Source organism: Panulirus ornatus, chromosome 33, assembly GCF_036320965.1.
Source record: "Panulirus ornatus isolate Po-2019 chromosome 33, ASM3632096v1, whole genome shotgun sequence".
Classification (NCBI taxonomy): Eukaryota; Metazoa; Arthropoda; class Malacostraca; order Decapoda; family Palinuridae; genus Panulirus; species Panulirus ornatus.
This window is the reverse complement of record NC_092256.1, coordinates 15,824,068-15,842,241: the sequence shown is the minus strand read 5'-3', so window position 1 is coordinate 15,842,241 and position 18,174 is coordinate 15,824,068. Positions and strand designations below refer to the sequence as shown.

At 35.6% G+C, this 18,174-nt stretch overlaps 1 protein-coding gene and 1 long non-coding RNA gene across 3 annotated transcripts in view; one reads left to right on the top strand and one right to left on the bottom strand.

The window, feature by feature from the left end:
* LOC139759495 (uncharacterized) overlaps positions 1 to 11,127 on the top strand; it is a 62,041-nt gene extending 50,914 nt beyond the window's left edge. Inside the window, exons 3-4 of the long non-coding RNA XR_011715074.1 lie at positions 9,271 to 9,431; positions 10,716 to 11,127. This is a non-coding gene — a long non-coding RNA (uncharacterized lncRNA). The remainder of the gene's footprint in view (positions 1 to 9,270; positions 9,432 to 10,715) is intronic.
* The window catches only part of LOC139759494 (kinesin-like protein KIF3B), a 39,881-nt gene continuing 22,872 nt past the window's right edge, over positions 1,166 to 18,174 (bottom strand). The window contains exon 17 of one of the 2 annotated variants that reach the window (XM_071681674.1): positions 1,166 to 9,412. In XM_071681674.1, the coding sequence (XP_071537775.1) occupies positions 8,315 to 9,412 (1,098 nt within the window). In that variant the 3' untranslated portion in view covers positions 1,166 to 8,314. The remainder of the gene's footprint in view (positions 9,413 to 18,174) is intronic. The other variant, XM_071681675.1, reaches the window with a different exon arrangement.

The following is an 18,174-nucleotide window of genomic DNA, read 5'->3' as shown; positions in this document are numbered from 1 at the left end:
GTGTGGTGTAAGGTTTTTTGATCGAGTAAGTAATGAAAGGATAAGAGAGATGTGTGGTAATAAAAAGAGTGTGGTTGAGAGAGCAGAAGAGGGTGTATTGAAATGGTTTGGTCACATGGAGAGAAGGAGTGAGGAAAGATTGACAAAGAGGATATATGTATCAGAGGTGGAGGGAACGAAGGTATGGGTATGTTTGAAGGAATAGTGGTTCCAACAATGTTATATGGCTGCAAGGCGTGGGTTATATATAGATAGATAGGTTGTGTGGAGGAGGGTGGATATGATGGAAATTAGATGTTTGAGGACACTGTGTGATGTAAGGTTTTTTTGATTAAGTAATGAAAGGATAAAAGAGATGTGTGGTAATAAAAAGAGTGAGGTTGAGCAGAAGAGGGTGTATTGAAATGGTTTGGTCACATGGAGAGAATGAGTGAGGAAAAATTTACAAAGAGGATATATGTACCAGAGGTGGAGGGAACGAGAAGTGGGAGACCAAATTGGAGGTGGGAGGATGGAGTGAAAAAGATTTTGAGTGATCAGGGCCTGAACATACAGGAGGGTGAAAGGTGTGCAAGGAATAGAGTGAATTGGAACGATTTGGTATACCAGGGTCGACGTGCTTTCAGTGTATTGAACCAGGGCATGTGAAGCATCTGGGGTAAACCATGGAAAGTTTTGTGGGGCCTGGATGTGGAAAGGGAGTTGTGGTTTCAGTGCATTACAGATGACAGCTAGAGACTGAGTGTGAACTAATGTGGTCTTTGTTGTCTTTTCCTAGCATTACCTCACGCCGGGGGAGGGGGGGTGCCATTTCATGTGTAGTGGGGTGGTGACGGGAAGGTATGAATATAAGTATGAATATATACGTGTATATATGTATATGTCTGTATGTATATGAATGTATATGTTGAAATGTATAGGTATATATATGTGCATGTGTGGACGTGTATGTATATAAATGTGTATGTGTTGGGCCATTCTTTCGTCTGTCTCCTTGCGCTACCTCACTAACGCAGGAGACAGTGACAAAGTATGGTAATAATATTAATATATATATATAAAATGCATTATGATAATTCCAGATTCTTATAGAATTCAGAACACCTTGAGTGTGAATACTGCATGTTTCCCCAGTGTGAAACAAAGGAGCAAAATAAGACACAAATCTTTCTTGAAGAGTATAATGCACCAATATAATAAATGTACAGTGTAAAGTATCGGGGATATATATTACAAATTTGTGCTGTAAACCAGGTCAATTCTGTGAGACTTGTTTACAGCAAAATCAATCAAAAAAATAAATATTGGATTTAAGAAAATCACAAATTCCTGTAGTTTAACCCTTTAAAAAACAATTTTATTGTAAAATTTCTGACCACCTTCTTGCTTAATTTATATCTGTTTGCCATCTTAAATCAATTTCCAAAGTGCACTGCAACTTTAACAATATTGTCATAGTTTAATATTTTCTTGGTCACATATTTAGCAACACCCATCAATATGATGCTTCACTAGTAATAAATAAGCTGCCAAAAGACTAGAATGATGAGAAGAAATCTCAAATAACATATTCTCCTAGAAAGTCTAATTATGCTAGCTGACATACAAGCAACATTTGTCTGTTTAGTGTATCTATTATATCATCAAATCCTTTCTAGATCTCAAAGTTAAATGGCTGTTGCCATTACTATACAATGTTCATCATAAACTACATCCTTATCTTCCAGTGACAAAGGTAATCCTGCTAATAACACATAAATGATGTTGAACTACTGGGTTACAGTTTTGTAAGAAAAAAAAAATCATTATCTGAACTAAGGACATTGACCCCATCTATTAGAAATTAGTCAGTGTCAAGATTATCATCCTTATACCATAAAGTACACTAGACAAATGACTACAAAAGAATTGCTGGACATCAGATACGATTCAGCAACTTCTCTGACGACCTCACCACAGCAGAACAATAATTAGTAGATGCCATAAATATTCACATAAGACATGCCTAGGTATCAACAACAACTTAGTCAAGAGGCAATTAATATAAAAAAAAATTAATGATTACGTATATATATATATATATATATCTATATAATAGTATGCATATGTTATATATGATAAATTACACTACAAATCATGTTGAATCCCATTTTTCTCTTGGAAGAAAATCTACAATATTCATACAACTTCATCATGATCAACATTACACATTTTGGGTTCTAGTTATATAAGTACACTTATTCCAACACATGATAGTGGTCATGCAAATTATTGGATTTACAACAGTTTGTAATGACTAACACCATTACTGAAGCACAGAAATTCTATCCATGAGTAAGCAGTCAAAAAATAAATAAATTTTACCTAAAACAAGAAACATCTTGGTCTATCCTTCAAATATTGTCATAGCTACATCAGTATTAAAGTACAACCTTCAATTTATGGACAAATGGTTACTAAACATGTCAACAAGAACATTTCAAATTATTTTAAGCAATATTCTTAAATAAATACTTAGATTATGTCCATTCCTAAAGTTTGCAATATCAGATTTGAATTACACTGTTCCCCACCCAGAGATAAGTTTTAAAAAAAGGGTTATCTGGTTGATGGACCATACATGACAACGAACAGCCCTACATACACCATGATAAATGTCAAGCAAGCCTCCATCCTCAATTTGTGAATACAATGTCATCACACTGATTATAATCATTCTTGAATTCATCTAACCATACAAAAAAAAAAAAATAGCTCCAGATGAATCATACACTGCAATCTACAAGATACATTATCTTTTAAAAATGATCATGCCAAAAGCATGTTAGTTGTCTATTATGAAGTAGACCACATTTAAACTGTGTACTACATCAATAATTAGCTTCAAAAATGAGGCATATTGTCACTTCAAACATAAACTTTGTTTAAAGGTAATTTATACATACAAATTGCAAGTTTTGCACCATTACAAACTTTGCTTAAATAAAAATATAAAGTTTAGCCCATTTAGCTTCTAATAATTTATATCTCTACTACTCCCTAAAGTTTTAAATTATTTTACATGTAAAAGTTGCATACAAGACTGAGGGAAGTATTTTCTCCTTCATACATTCCTTTCGTTTGCTTGAAGCCAAACTTGAGGAGAGAGGAATAAAGATTATGAATGATTAATCCCAAAAAAGCATAATCTTTGTCAAAAAAAAAGTTGTATATAACCCATTTCATTCATTAGCTCTCCAGGTGGTTCTATTCTATTTGGTCAAATGAAGCCCAACATGCTGTGATGGACTTGAATTCATCCCAGGATTACATATTTCTAACGAATTTCCCACACACCATTTTGAGTGATTATTCATAAAACAAATATAAAATCTGATCTAATGTATGAATTAAATTTTGAATGGCAGATGCACAATAAGTAAAGAACGACAACCAATAAGTCTGATAAATAGTGAAGCTACAGCATGCTTATTACCTACTGTATATAATGATTTCTTTTTCTTATACTCTGAAGCCACAGCCTTATCACCAGAGATACTTGGAGTGAAACTGACCTTGCAAGCCTGTAAATGCCACAAAAATAAACTTTAAAAGAAAGTGCTTAAACTAAGGTGAATACTTTCTCCAAATCTTAAATCACATTAACAAATGAAATTTAATAAAAGAAATATTAAGTAAAAATCATGTATGCATAATTAAGCTCAGAAAAAAAAAAGCAATTTCTTGCTACAACGTTTCTTATATTAAAAGAACCATACATGTAAATTTTTAGCTTTTTCACAAAATCACAATGTAATAATCACTGTATACTGATAATCTAATCTTAATACACAATTCAAATCTTGTGTTTCTATATAATGAATAAATATCACGTTGCAATGCTGTCTGAGCATAACTAGATGGAAGAGACTTTAAACAAGAAAGCAAAATATAAAATTTTTGTTGCACAAATGAAATATTCTTTTCAGTGACTTGACCAGTACACTTGGAAATCGTTAACAGCACGCAGTCAAAACATTTTATTTCTTACAGATATCGGTTGTAAGAATGAGAGAGATTGCCAGTTGGTCTCAGACACTGACAGTGATACTGCTCATTAATATCTCCAGAAAAAGATATATCTAAATGGTTATCTTTTTGAATAGCAATTAATGTGCATTTGATAAAATAAAATATCAAAACTCAGGTGGAGGTATTTTGTTGTGTTTATCTTGAATACGTAATTTTCTATACCTAATGAACTTGTATATATAAAAATAATTTGGTAATTAGTCACTTTCATTCCATTCAAGCATTACAGATTTTGGGTAAAAGTAAAAATATCAAATATTCACTCAAGCATGTACATAAATAAAATACAAATTAAAGAAAGCTAAACTGAAGTATTGGTGACTGAATCTGGTGGCAAGATGTAGTATGTTCGGAATTTTACACTTTAATCCTTATCATTTAGGTGTACTTGACACTAGAAAAAAATTAAGCATGATATGCTTCTCAAACCATGAGAATTATATATACATTATTTCAAAATGACAAAAAATTTAAACAAAACCTAAAATTGTGACAGACATTTTCCTTTATAATTCACAAACAAATAGCTTTTTTGCAGTGGTATGTTCTGACTGCAGCTGATACTGGATGCAGTTTCACTCATAATTTAATATTCAAGATGAATAAAACCTTTATGAGGAAAAGCAATTGCCTTATTGAAGCTCATTTTTCAAATACAGTTGTGGCATATATTTCATTAGTATGGGCTCTAAATATTAACACTTACTTCATCTATAGACAGGAAATTTCCATATACATGTTAGTGTGTAGTTGTGTGTGTTAGAACTTTTCTCAATATTTTAAGCAGTCAACCTTCGTTCCTTAAGTCACTACATATTACATTTATTCATGTCAAACGCCCAAAAGGATGATAAAAATTCTGTACCCGTATCAACAGACAAAGCTGCTATTTGTATCTCCCCTATGATTAAAAACGAGTTTGAGCCTCAATGGTCAAGCTTAATCATTTCAAAACCATAACAATGGCTCACAATAATTAATATGCACCAATGAGCTCCTACAAAATTACATGGTTTTTACAATTCCTGCTTTTATATCTACTAATACATTTAGATTCCACAAGCACTTAACAGTACTTCAATGTGACTTATGTAAATAAATTGTTGGTATCTTTAACTAGATCCTGAGAACCAGCACTTGACAAGTTTTATACGGTGCAAAAATCCCCATGACATGAACACTATAATCAAAAGTGTAGCATCTGTCAATCAAACATCCAATATAAAAAAAATTGATAATGCTAAACTAAAACTTCCAATCTTCCACTATTTTCTAGCTTTGCCTTCATAGGATTTTTCAGCATATCCCCTCATATTCATTAAAATTAAAATATTCCTCTTAGAATATTATGGGCTGAAAACTGTTGGTTGAATTGTTTGACTTTCAAACATTTGTGTACAAATACATATAAATGTAAATGATTTGACTGTGTAAAAGTCAAAAGGGGTGTATGAGGGAGATCAAGGGATTCAAAGAGGAATAACATGAGATTTAAATTGGCGCATGAGATAAGGACATCACATGTGCTACTAGAAGAATACAAAACTAAGCAGCACATGTCAGCACTCCTAAGGTCAGACCAATATATTACATCTTAGTAAAGCAAGCAGGATTATTATGTACACTGCCATATCCTTAATCTTGGCAATCACAAGTAATACATATATATATATTTATATATATACACAGTAGGTAAAACCAACCACAATGCCATGCAAGTAACAATGATAGTAACCCACATAGGATGCTGCTGTGAAATGGATGACAATTCATTACTTTTATATCAAATATGATAAAGATCTAATGCATAAATTGAATCTTTTTACTTATAACATATACTGTTTTCAATATTAACTAAAGTGATGAATGCAGGACTTTATACACATATTATGGCTACAGTATTGAAAACCATCAACAAAAAATTTGTGATTAATGTGATAATGGAATTTTTCCAATATAGACAATATCATCATACATGCACAGTACTGTAGTAGTCTGGCCAGATTTACCTTCATTACAAAATGGTTTTGTTGTCATTTCAGCTGATGGTAAAGCCAGCCTTAATGATTGCTCAGAATATTTATATGGCTTGCAGTCTTTTGCACTGAAAACCATGTAAACTTCAAAAAACCGAAAGACAGGTAGTCTTCTCCAAACCTGGTTGTTGGGTAATGGACTGTAACATTTTTTTTTAAGATTTTTTTCTTTTATCAGGCAGGCCGGGCAGCTCCCATCACTATTAGAGCTCAAGTCCATATTATCACAGATAAGCAATTTGCACTAAACTGGGAAAAGTTATAAGCATGTAAAAAAGTTATGAAAAATATCTTTGGTGCTAGAAGGAAATACAACAGGAAAAAGTCAAATAATAAGCACACTCGAGATCAGATTATGAGACTGCCTTGTTCAACAAAGGCAAGAATCGGTGCCAGAAGAAAGATTACTTTCATGTCCCGTTTGTCACTGTTATGATCAACATAAGTCACAATCGTCAGCAAAATTCCATATCTTTTCATGAAAACATCCAATCTAAAAATGTGTATAACTTTCTCCCTGTTTTAAACCTTACATGTATAACACATCTATCATGAAATCTTTCCCTAGTCTTTAAAATAAGATTAGTAATGCTCATTCCACCGGTTCTGATTCGCGTAAAAGAAACTAAGTTCTTCCTTTTGACTGTAGGGATGATGGTGTTTTCCAGGAAGTTACTCCCACTCCCCCCACCCCTATAACTTATAAAGTAAAAGCCTTCACACAACAGTAATATGAACAGCATTTCTAAATATAATGAACACATTCAGATCTTATAAAAAGTATGCATAAAAAGAAAATAAATATATATATAAATTTAAACATCACCATCCAACTAAAAGCAAGCTGATAAATCTTCTCTAATTACGAGCTACACCTTTCCCTTTTATCATATTTTTACAAATAAATGCACAGAATTAGCTACTGATTATTAACTTTTCTCAAGATTATCAATATCTAATTTTGATGAAAGTACATCCTCAGATAAGTCTTTGGATGGACAGGAACACTAGATGATATTTTTTCCAATGTTAACATAAATATATGAATGTTTTGATAGACACTGTTTTGTATATTTTAGTTAAAGTCTTCAAATTGAAAAAATTATGCAAAAATCTTTATATTGTGAATAAAAATTAATGCCAGCAAAATATTCTAACATGAAATTTACAATTCATACGATGTAGCTCTGTGCTTCCAGAACATCCCCCTAGTCCCACCCCCAAAATATTACAAGAAAATTTGTTGAATTTGAAAAATTAAACACAGAGCACCTCATATGTGATTTCATCTGACCCATGGATGCTGAAGAATTTATCAGCAAAACATACACCCAATACAATGGTAATCCATAAAAAGACAAAAAAAATTCTATATTACGAACACTCTCAAGAATGACCAGAAGGCTTTCCTTACCAACAAACAATTACCGTACGATAATAATCATCACAGCTCATACAATTGTACCTTATAATATGACAACTATTTTCAAATTTAACACCAAAAACGTAGTCTTTTCTTTTTTCTATCATTGTTGCCAAAACTACATTTTTTAAAATTTTCTTAGCCTTTTGATAAGCATATAAAAAGGCAGCCACACCAATGAAGTGAAAAACGTGGATGGTAAGCACTGATACAATAGTGAAAAGAAGAAATTTGGAAATTTCTTACCAGAACCAATCATAATAGTCAAAATAAGGATAACAAAGGTAACTTCAAAAATTTACAATTAAGATGAGTTTGTGACAACAGTCCTGCTCCTGATTCAAGGCTTCAACTTATATACTTTTTTAACTTCCAAGCATCAAGAAGACTGGACATTATTTTGGATTCCTTCATGTACAGTGATCCCTTTTGATTTCTCTTTACATACTCATCTGCATTCAAGCATGCCATTTACAAACTGGTCATCAGATCATAATGCTCACATACCAAAAGGGACAAAGGGCATCAAAGTCTGTTCATAAAGCTATAGCATGAAGACACTGGCATTTGATATAGTGGTTCACAAAGCTAAATGAAAAACTGTGCAGTAATGCCAATTCAAAACCATATGCACCAATTTCTTCTTCAAAAGCCAGCAATTTTAAGATAAACTTCATTAAATGCAAATCACAATGCAATTTGTTCCAAGAAGAAGAGATTATTCTCTAGGTACAGTGTACTCCAAAGTAAAGCAAATAAATTTCATCTACCTCATGATTTAAATCTACCACGCGATCCAATCCAGGACTCCTGTCACACAGTCATGTACACCCCCATATACACGATACATGAACACCAAGACACAGCACAAACACAGCGCCATCACTAGGTCTTCCCATGCCCTCTCAGAGACACCATAACTGTCCTGACTTAAAGAGTACACCATTCGGGATCCTGTGAGGCCACCAAACCGTCTTAAGGAATACATGACTGGTGTGAGGAAATGTAAGGCATCATCATCCTCAAAATGAGTTAGACATAACTCAAGCTGCTTCCAGAGGGAGGATGGTAAGCGCCATAATATTCTCTCATATGTGTGAGGGTGAACAGAGGTCTTCCAATGAATATTTTTCTTATGCATGAGGCAGCTAAACCTATGTGGTACACTTCCTTCAAGCATCCTAGAGTAAGCTTTTGTTGTGTGGCTGTGACAGGTTCTGCTTATGCAATACCTCTTGTGACATGCAGTCTTTCTTGGGTACCATCTTTTGTGATCTGGATGGGATTGTTCGCATATAAGACTTATCAAGGAAGAATTAGGGTGGGAAGCTTGTTGTTTATTAATGCAACAAAAAGAGCCTGGTAGCACCTTTCTTAGAGGAGTTCTAAATAAGGATGTCACACAGCGCTTGACTTGAGGCCTATAGTGATAGCAAGTGCGTCGTGCTCCAAAAGGCCCGAGAATGAGACGAGATCCTTTGTCCACACTCAAGTGCAATGATTCTTCAGTGCTTACTCGTTGTGCTACTGGACACTCCTTCAACTTCTCTGAGGATGATCCAACTTTTTCCTTATCACTTGTACCTTCTTCTATGCCTCTTTCCAAACCTTGTGTATTTTTTTCACCATTATCACTCAAAACATGCCTATTACTTGCTTCCTCAATCTCTGTTGTCTCTGATATTTTTTTACCAGAGTTGGTTCCAATAGTTTCTCTAACACTTTTTGCAAAAAATCTAGGATCCTCGTCATAATCATCTTCGAACACTGTGGAGCTACGTGGAGCCCACACGAAGCTGGTTATTTGGGAACCAGACCGCGGGACTTTGGGTACAAGGAGCTGTCCGGCACCTGCGATGGGGGGCGCAACCCACTCTTGAATCTGAAAAAATCAAACAAAGGTAAGCTCGCACATTACTGAATCAAATGCTGCATAACCTGAAAACTGATGGAACTTGCTTTATGATTAAAAAGTAAGGAATTTATTACTATCCCCTCCCAAATGAAAGGTATCTAAGTTTGAAAGCCTGTATACACAAATAGTAAGTACATATGTTGTGTATATGAAGACACTGACAGCTTACCAGCTATAAAGCATTCACATTGATATATATATGGACAATGTTTAATGGCTCACACTTTCACTAAATCATATCAACTGACTTATGAATCTTCCAAGATGAATACTACATATACAAAATTCCAATGTTATATCTAATAAGCCTAAAAATATTTGAGACTAAAGTACAATATAAGTTAAAACTACTATATGAAAGTTTTTTCAAATGTCAATTTGCTATCATTAGCTTCATGGTGATGCTATTTTGTGACAATTGTAGTCTGGTCTGGAAATAAGCTGAACAAGTTTCACTTTTCAAACAATATATTCTCTTCTTTTTCTCCACTCTCTCAATTATATTCACACAAATCCTAAGCACAGAGAAAACAGAATAATGCCTCATTAACTCTCTGAGTGATATGGTCCAATTATCCCACTCTGATTATCATTCTTCGAGTGCAGCCATTGGAAACTTGCCAAGCCCAGTTAAAAACATCTACTCTCATTTCTTGTGAACTACAATATACTGTGAATCTTGTAGTGGCATCTGGAGTTGAGTATGAGGTGCCATATGCCAGAACCAGTGGTAAACAGTAACATCAATAAACATGGCATCAGTCACATGCATGCTATCCTCTGAAGTGTCTACCAGATGGCAACAATATTTTTTCTTTCCCTGCATTTTTACCATCAACCAGGAAAGTTATGAATATCAAAACATCATAATATGATTTATGAATATGTAACAATGCATTACTACTTTCTTTCTTTCAAACTATTCGCCATTTCCCGCATTAGCGAGGTAGCGTTAAGAACAGAGGACTGGGCCTTTGAGGGAATACCCTCACCTGGCGCAATTCTCTGTTCCCTCTTTTGGAAAATTAAAAAAAAAACGAGAGGGGAGGATTTCCAGCCCCCCGCTCCCTCCCCTTTTAGTCGCCTTCTACGACACGCAGGGAATACGTGGGAAGTATTCTTTCTCCCCTATCCCCAGGGATATACATGAAAATAATTATACAATTTACTGTGTTTTGACAACAAATAAAGTGGCATCAGCTCAGTTGGCAGGATTGGGCATAATCTTTTAAACTTTTGTCCTTTTAAGTCTTTCTTTTTTTCTTTCCAGGGCATCATGAATACAAAGAGGAAGAAAACACTGCTACAAACAAAGAAGTTCAGGCTATGCTGTGGGCTTCTGACCCTGAAAACAAGGAATCCCTGATGATGTGTTTCAGAGGACAACGAAAAGGACAATCCTAGCAAGCCAGTGCCAAGAGATAGTACTTCTACTGCCGCATCCACTAGCAGTGCTGGGATATCTACAGTGCCCTCATGGTCCAAAGCAAAGAATGGAACATCATCTAATCCAAAACAACCAAAAAAGTAATGAGTTTCCAAAGACAACATGCCAGGCAAGATAGGAAAATCTAAAACTGTACAAGAGTTTTCAGAAACTCTTTCCAGATGCTGTTTACAAAATTATTGCAAGGGAGACTAATGGATATGTTAAATGCAGATTAAATAAATTGAGACCCTTACCACATAGGTCTGCATTCAATAATCAAAAGGATCTTTCAACATCAGAGACAGGTTTATGATGTTTTTGGCTTAACAGTAAGAGGGAATTTATAAATCTTGTATATAATTGCATATACCTTTTTATATTGATTTCTGCCAGTAGCAACCTTCTCGTAGTAAACACCACTGAGAAGAGGACAACACCCAAGATGAGGGTGTCGTCCTCTTCTCGTAGTAAACACCACTGAGAAGAGGACAACACCCAAGATGAGGGTGTCGTAGAAGGCCACTAAAAGGGGAGGGAGAAGGAGACTGGAAATCGTCCCCTCTCATTTTTAATTTTCCAAAAAATTAATTAAATATTAAAATATTATCCCTGGGGATAGGGAGAAGGAATACTTCCTACGTATTCCCTGCGTGTCGTAGAAGGCGACTAAAAGGGGAGGGAGCGGGTGGCTGGAAATCCTCCTCTCTCGTTTTTTTTTTTTATTTTCCAAAAGAAGGAACAGAGAAGGGGGCCAGGTGAGGATATTCCCTCAAAGACCCAGTCCTCTGTTCTTAACGCTACCTTGCTAACGCGGGAAATGGTGAATAGTATGAAAGAAAGATATATATATATATATATATATATATATATATATATATATATATATATATATATATATATATATATAGCGAGGTAGCACAAAGAAACAGACGAAAGAATGGTCCAACCCACCCACATACACATGTATATACATACACATCCACACACAGCACATATACATACCTATACATCTCAACTTACACATATATATACACACACAGACATATACATATATACACATGTACATAATTCATACTGTCTGCCCTTATTCATTCCCATTGCCACCCCGCCACACATGAAATGACAACCCCTCCCCCCGCATGTGCGCGAGGTAGCGCTAGGAAAAGACTATAAAGGCCACATTCATTCACAATCAGTCTCTAGCTGTCATGTATAATGCACTGAAACCACAGCTCCCTTTCCACATCCAGGCCCCACACAACTTTCCATGGTTTACCCCAGACGCTTCACATGCCCTGGTTCAATCCATTGACAGCATGTCGAACCCAGTATACCACATCGTTCCAATTCACTCTATTCCTTGCCCTCCTTTCACCCTCCTGCATGTTCAGGCCCCGATCACACAAAATCTTTTTCACTCCATCTTTCCACCCCCAATTTGGTCTCCCACTTCTCCTCGTTCCCTCCACCTCCGACACATATATCCTCTTGGTCAATCTTTCCTCACTCATTCTCTCCATGTGCCCAAACCATTTCAAAACACCCTCTTCTGCTCTCTCAACCATGCTCTTTTCATTTCCACACATCTCTCTTACCCTTACGTTACTTACTCGATCAAACCACCTCACACCACACATTGTCCTCAAACATCTCATTTCCAGCACATCCATCCTCCTGCGCACAACTCTATCCATAGCCCACGCCTCGCAACCATACAACATTGTTGGAACCACTATTCCTTCAAACATACCCATTTTTGCTTTCCGAGATAATGTTCTCGACTTCCACACATTCTTCAAGGCTCCCAGGATTTTCGCCCCCTCCCCCACCCTATGATCCACTTCCTTGCATTACTTTCCTGCTCTAGGAGTCCTTTCTATCCTTATGAGGCTCCTGCAGCACTCAGAAAGTTGGCCACATCCACTGGTCAGGACCATAGGACATAAAGTGCTGCAATGTAGTATGTGTGTCTATGTACAGAAAGTGCACGGCAAATGAGTAGCAAGTGCTTGGTGTCTCCTACATGATAGTTGCATCGTGGTCATGCAGGGTCTTGGAATAGGTTGAAACAGTGTTTGTAGTGTTATAGTGATGAGTGAGGTCTAGAGCATAAGTGGGAGTGTGACTGTTGTTTGTTTGGGAGTGTGGTTTTTGATGGGTGTATATCTAGAAGGTTGGAGTTTAAGACTGAGGTGGGAGGTCAAACATCTAGTACATGCTGGATCATTTCAGTGTGAGTGTGTGTTTCATTAGTGTTCTATTTGTTGCAGGTGAGGGAGATCTGTGATTAGAAGTTACTGAAGTGTGAGGTAGGGTTAAGCTTTTTAATTCTACATGGAAGTTGGTGGTTTGTTATGGGGAGTATAGGGTTGTAATGGTCTAGTGCTATTGCATAAAACTGAGTGCTGAGCATGATGAGGTGGGGCTGTATTGGGTGGATCTTTGTTTCACTCAGAAGGTATTGAGCATTTGTGTTTGCTAGGCAGCCAGAGATTGTTTTGAGTGCACTATTTTGTGTGGTTTGCAGCTTTGTTACGTTTGCTTTTGAAAGGGTGGAAGACCAGGCTGGTGAGGCATAGTTTAAGGTGAAGACAAGTTGTTCATGCCTGTTATATATGATGATGATTTACCTACCAGCAAGGAGGATTCAAACCCAGCCCTACCACATCTCACCTGCCCTGATCCAGCCCAATGACATAATGTCATCCACTCATACTATACCACTCCAATCTGCTCTATCCCTTGCACAACTCACTCCTGCAAGTTCAGACTCCATACCTCCAAAGTATTTTTCATTCCATCCTTACATCTCCTTGATTATCCCTTTTCCTTGTTTCCTCAACTTTTGGCATGTGAGTATATATCCCAGCCTAATCCAGGTATCCATTCATCCACCAATACCAAAAGGATGTTCAACAGATAAGACAGCAGTGGGCTGATTGCTCATCCCAGGATTCAAACCTGGAGGGGCCTGTATGTGATTTAGCATCATTAACACTAACAACTACACCATGAAAACCCCATATGATGCTTCTCTTGGATTTATCACTGGAATGACAAGCATCAGAGGCCATGGAATAACTTACCTCCTTACTATGCAAAGCATGTGAAGCTACTTCTGAATTGCAATGAATGAAAGGTATCTCAGCCAAATACAATTCAAACTCCACAAACTCCACATATCTCTCTCACTCGCAAAACAAAATCCAAATTGTTGCTACTGGAAGTCATGCGGTGAAGCCTAAGAAATATCAGTAATGTCCAAAGGCTTAAGAAAGGCAATAAGCCTTTTTGGCTAATAAATTCTATTAAGCTAAAAAGCTTGAAAGGCTTAAATTATCTTTAAAGCATGTTCACATTTGTGAAGCTTGAGACAGGTATGCCATATTGATGCTGCCACATCTAAACTGAGGTCATGAAGCTTGAGAAACTTGTGAACTTTACAAAAGTACAGCTTGGAAAGCCTATGAGATTAAGCTTGTGACTATCATAATATTTGTGACATTAGTGATATTTCATTCTCTTGTAAAATTCATTAAGCAAGAAGAAGTCCTTCTTGTAAACAACAAACTTACATTTACACAACTGGATATTGTACAGCTTGTTCAATCTATCAGGTAAAAGAAATCTGACAAGGATGTGAAGCTCGTAATAACTAAGATTTCAAATATCATAAAGTTTGTGTTATCTATAAAACTTTAAAATTCACAAAAGACAAAAGGTTGCACACATCCTTCTTGAAAATTAAAAATTTCTATCTCATGTTGAATTTCAAAATCAAATTATGAAAAAAAGCAATTACAATGACCTATACAAAATTTGAGAATCTCCATCCCTACTTCTACAAAGGAAAGAGGAAAGAAATAGCAAGAAAATATCATAACTTTGGAGAAGGACCTTTCTGTTTCTCCATAAATGACTTGTTGATTTTATTAACTGATATGTTAAAATGAAGAGCTAACTGATTTCTTGCCTGCTTCTGGGTATGTTCTCCTAAGGGAAGTGAGGATTACTGTTACCAGTAAAGTTAAGGCATGGCAAAATTGGTGTTCACATCAATTTGGCCCAGAGATCGTAAAACCCTAATCACAATTGGTCAAAAAGAGGTGACCATTCTCTTATGTAGCTAAACTTATCATTTCATTAGGTTCATGCAGATTAGCTCCCAGAAAGACATCAACAAAGAGTTCCACAATTTGTTGTCAACTACTGTTCACAGATATTACAAAATGCAATAACTGATACGGAATAATAGCAGGTATTCAGAATAATGAAGACAGCAGTGCTACTTCTTATCAAGCATTAACTCTTAACCAAGATTTCCTTTTAGACCCTTAAAATTCAAGTTTCTCAGGTCGTTTAAAAAAATTAATCTAACCTTACAACTTTAAATATATTCATACACCAACGAAAACAAAAATGCTTGCACATTTTGTTCACTACTTTCATTCTAATAATGAGTAGGAATTTTGTCTATGTTTCATCAAAACATGCTAAAAAGTGTGGGAGTAAAGCCTGAGTGTCAAGCGAGTTGCCACTGTGCATGTCCCATCATTTATTTTACCTATGCATAATAACTGATTACCAAATCATTATCATGTTTAAATAAGTTTTTTTTTGCTATAATGAATGTGAATCACTGATGATTTCTTATAAAAATGATAAGTCTGTAAGATTACCAGCAGCACCAGTCAGGTGTAGTGTTGTCGAAGTAAGACACATGCTGGCAACGCTGTCTCCACTTTTGCTAGAAAACTTTCTATGCCTCAACTTAACCAACTCTCAAAGCTGGATTGAGTCAGAGCCCATAAAATCACTCACCAAATGATCCAATGACAAAACATTATCATCAAGTAATTCAAGATCATATGCCCGGTCCTCTCAATCAAAGCTAAAAGCTGCTCTATTTCCTTCCTACAGAGGAAGTGTTGTCACTTGCATGGCTGAAGAAAGATTGAATGTGGGGAGAAATTACAGTGCACTGCCACCTCAGCCAACAACCAGGACCAGTGTGCAGCGTTGAAATAGAGGTGCAAAACTCAATGCATAAATATCCATCCAGAGTCACCTGACATGTGCAAATATGTCTGTAGTAGTTATGGGATTAAAATCAAAATGATCTGTTAACCCACTTGAAAAAATTTACTTTTTTGGCTTCAAGACACTACTTTCAAACCCCTCTTTATTTGACCACAGAAGTAACTCAGAACTCTTTTTTTGATCAGTAACACTGTTACTACAGTTGCTAAAGATAATTACTTTGTCATGAGGCTGTACGTACACTGCAAGTCATTTTACTAAAAGCTTTACAATGCCATATTAGTGTACACATTGAGTTAATGTGCAATGTGGTGAAATAAATCAATGTAGGTGCTCCAAGATCCTTGAAAGAGTCCAAATGCACCTGCATTTGAATATCCTTGTATATTGACATAATTGCTGATACTACCTCATATTGTGGTTAATATCATTATTACTGTTTTTATGGATCATCATTAATCTTCACAATTGTCATGGTGCATATGTGCAGTTAATGATTTCCCAAAAGTAGCATTCAAAATATTTGAAGATTCTGCCTGCTGCTACTTTAAAAACCATTAAAACGTCTTCAATAACTATAATCAAAATAATACTGTATTCACTCCAATGTGAGCTGCTTTTAATTCTAAGCTGCAGGCTGAGTTTTGGATATATTTCATGCAAAAAATTTATACCTCTATACTAAGCCACATACCCAGAGTTAAGCAACCAGTCTGAAACTGCACATCAAAATTACCTTCACATTCAGAAAAGCTCTTACATACTTTTTCACTCTTACATATATCAAATATCAATCAATCCCATCTATGAAAGCTGGAGACAAATATAATATGAAATGTACTAAAACTACTGAAAACTATTAGAAATACAACCTCATATACTATGAGAAAAAAAGCAAGTAGCTAGCAGTGTGATGTGTCTGGTAGATGCATTCAGCTTTCATATTTGGGTTGCATTCAAATGCAAAATGAAAAGCAATGTATAATCCCTAATATACCTACACATACAGTTCAACAAATTATGGTAATGGTCTTCATGGTGGTCACTAAGCTGAGGTGGTAATGACGGTGGTAACTGGTGGGTTGGAGTTGGTAATGAGATAGTGATGGTAGAGGTGGTGGTGAAAGAGGCCACACTTCAAAGAATTTTCAAGACACTGTATTGTACTGTAAAATGCAACCCTAATACTGCATTTTTTAAAACATGCCACTTATATCTGAGTAAATATTATAAATGGAAACCAAAGAAATATTGCATTAAATTATTCACTCAAGTGATATTTTCAAATCAAGAGCTTACATTCTTTCTCTCTTGAAATAATATGTACTGAAATGGGGAAGTATCATCTTAATAACTTCAGCAATTACTATTTTCATGAAAGTAAAAAGATCAGGAAATATAATGAAAAAATCTAGATGTAATGCCTTAAAAATATACTTCTCAAAATTCATATACAGTGCTGTTAATAAAAGAAGCATTTAAGGTGTTAGTAAAATTCTCCAAATGCAGTAGATTAATGAAATATATACATACTGCTAGCTCTGAGGAATATTCAGAAGACAGGACTGCAGAAACAAAGGGGACACTTGAAAAAGCATCCTCCTCATCAAGCACATTCTTACTTATGACTACGTCAAAACCTTAAGAAAAAAGATCCTGAAAGTTCCCAATGATTGTTTCATAAAATTCCCAATGGATGTATCTAGTTTTGATACAAAACTTGAGTGAGCACACCAAATACAAATGTTGCAATATCACCAAAGTGACTAACTGTAAACTGTAGTTCATTATTTCTTTGATTTTCCCACCATCACCATCTTCAATCTATGAAGAGAATGGAGTTTCAGTGAGTCTCCCCAACCATGCAGGTTCACCTTATATGAGCCAATAAATGAAAAAGATATCAGAAAGTTTGCCAACAGAAGATATAAAGGATGAAAGGCATAAGTTATTTTTATCATTTATTTCAATTTCACAAGGACCCTTGCAAATCAAAAGGGAAAATTAATCACTTCCAATCTTTTTTCAAACAGCTGAGCTCTACATCTGCTACTTTACGGCTCTTGTGACAGGCCAGTGCAAAAAGCTATGAATGAACATGAGTACAATGAGGAAGTTAGAAAGCTACGCTGAGACAGACAACAGTCCATGTTATGCCAAGGGAGAGCTAAGGTCGAGTCAGACATTCACATTATAAAGCAAGGTCAGATAACATGTCCAGGTTACATAGGAAACATAACAAGTAACCAGGTTAGCTCCA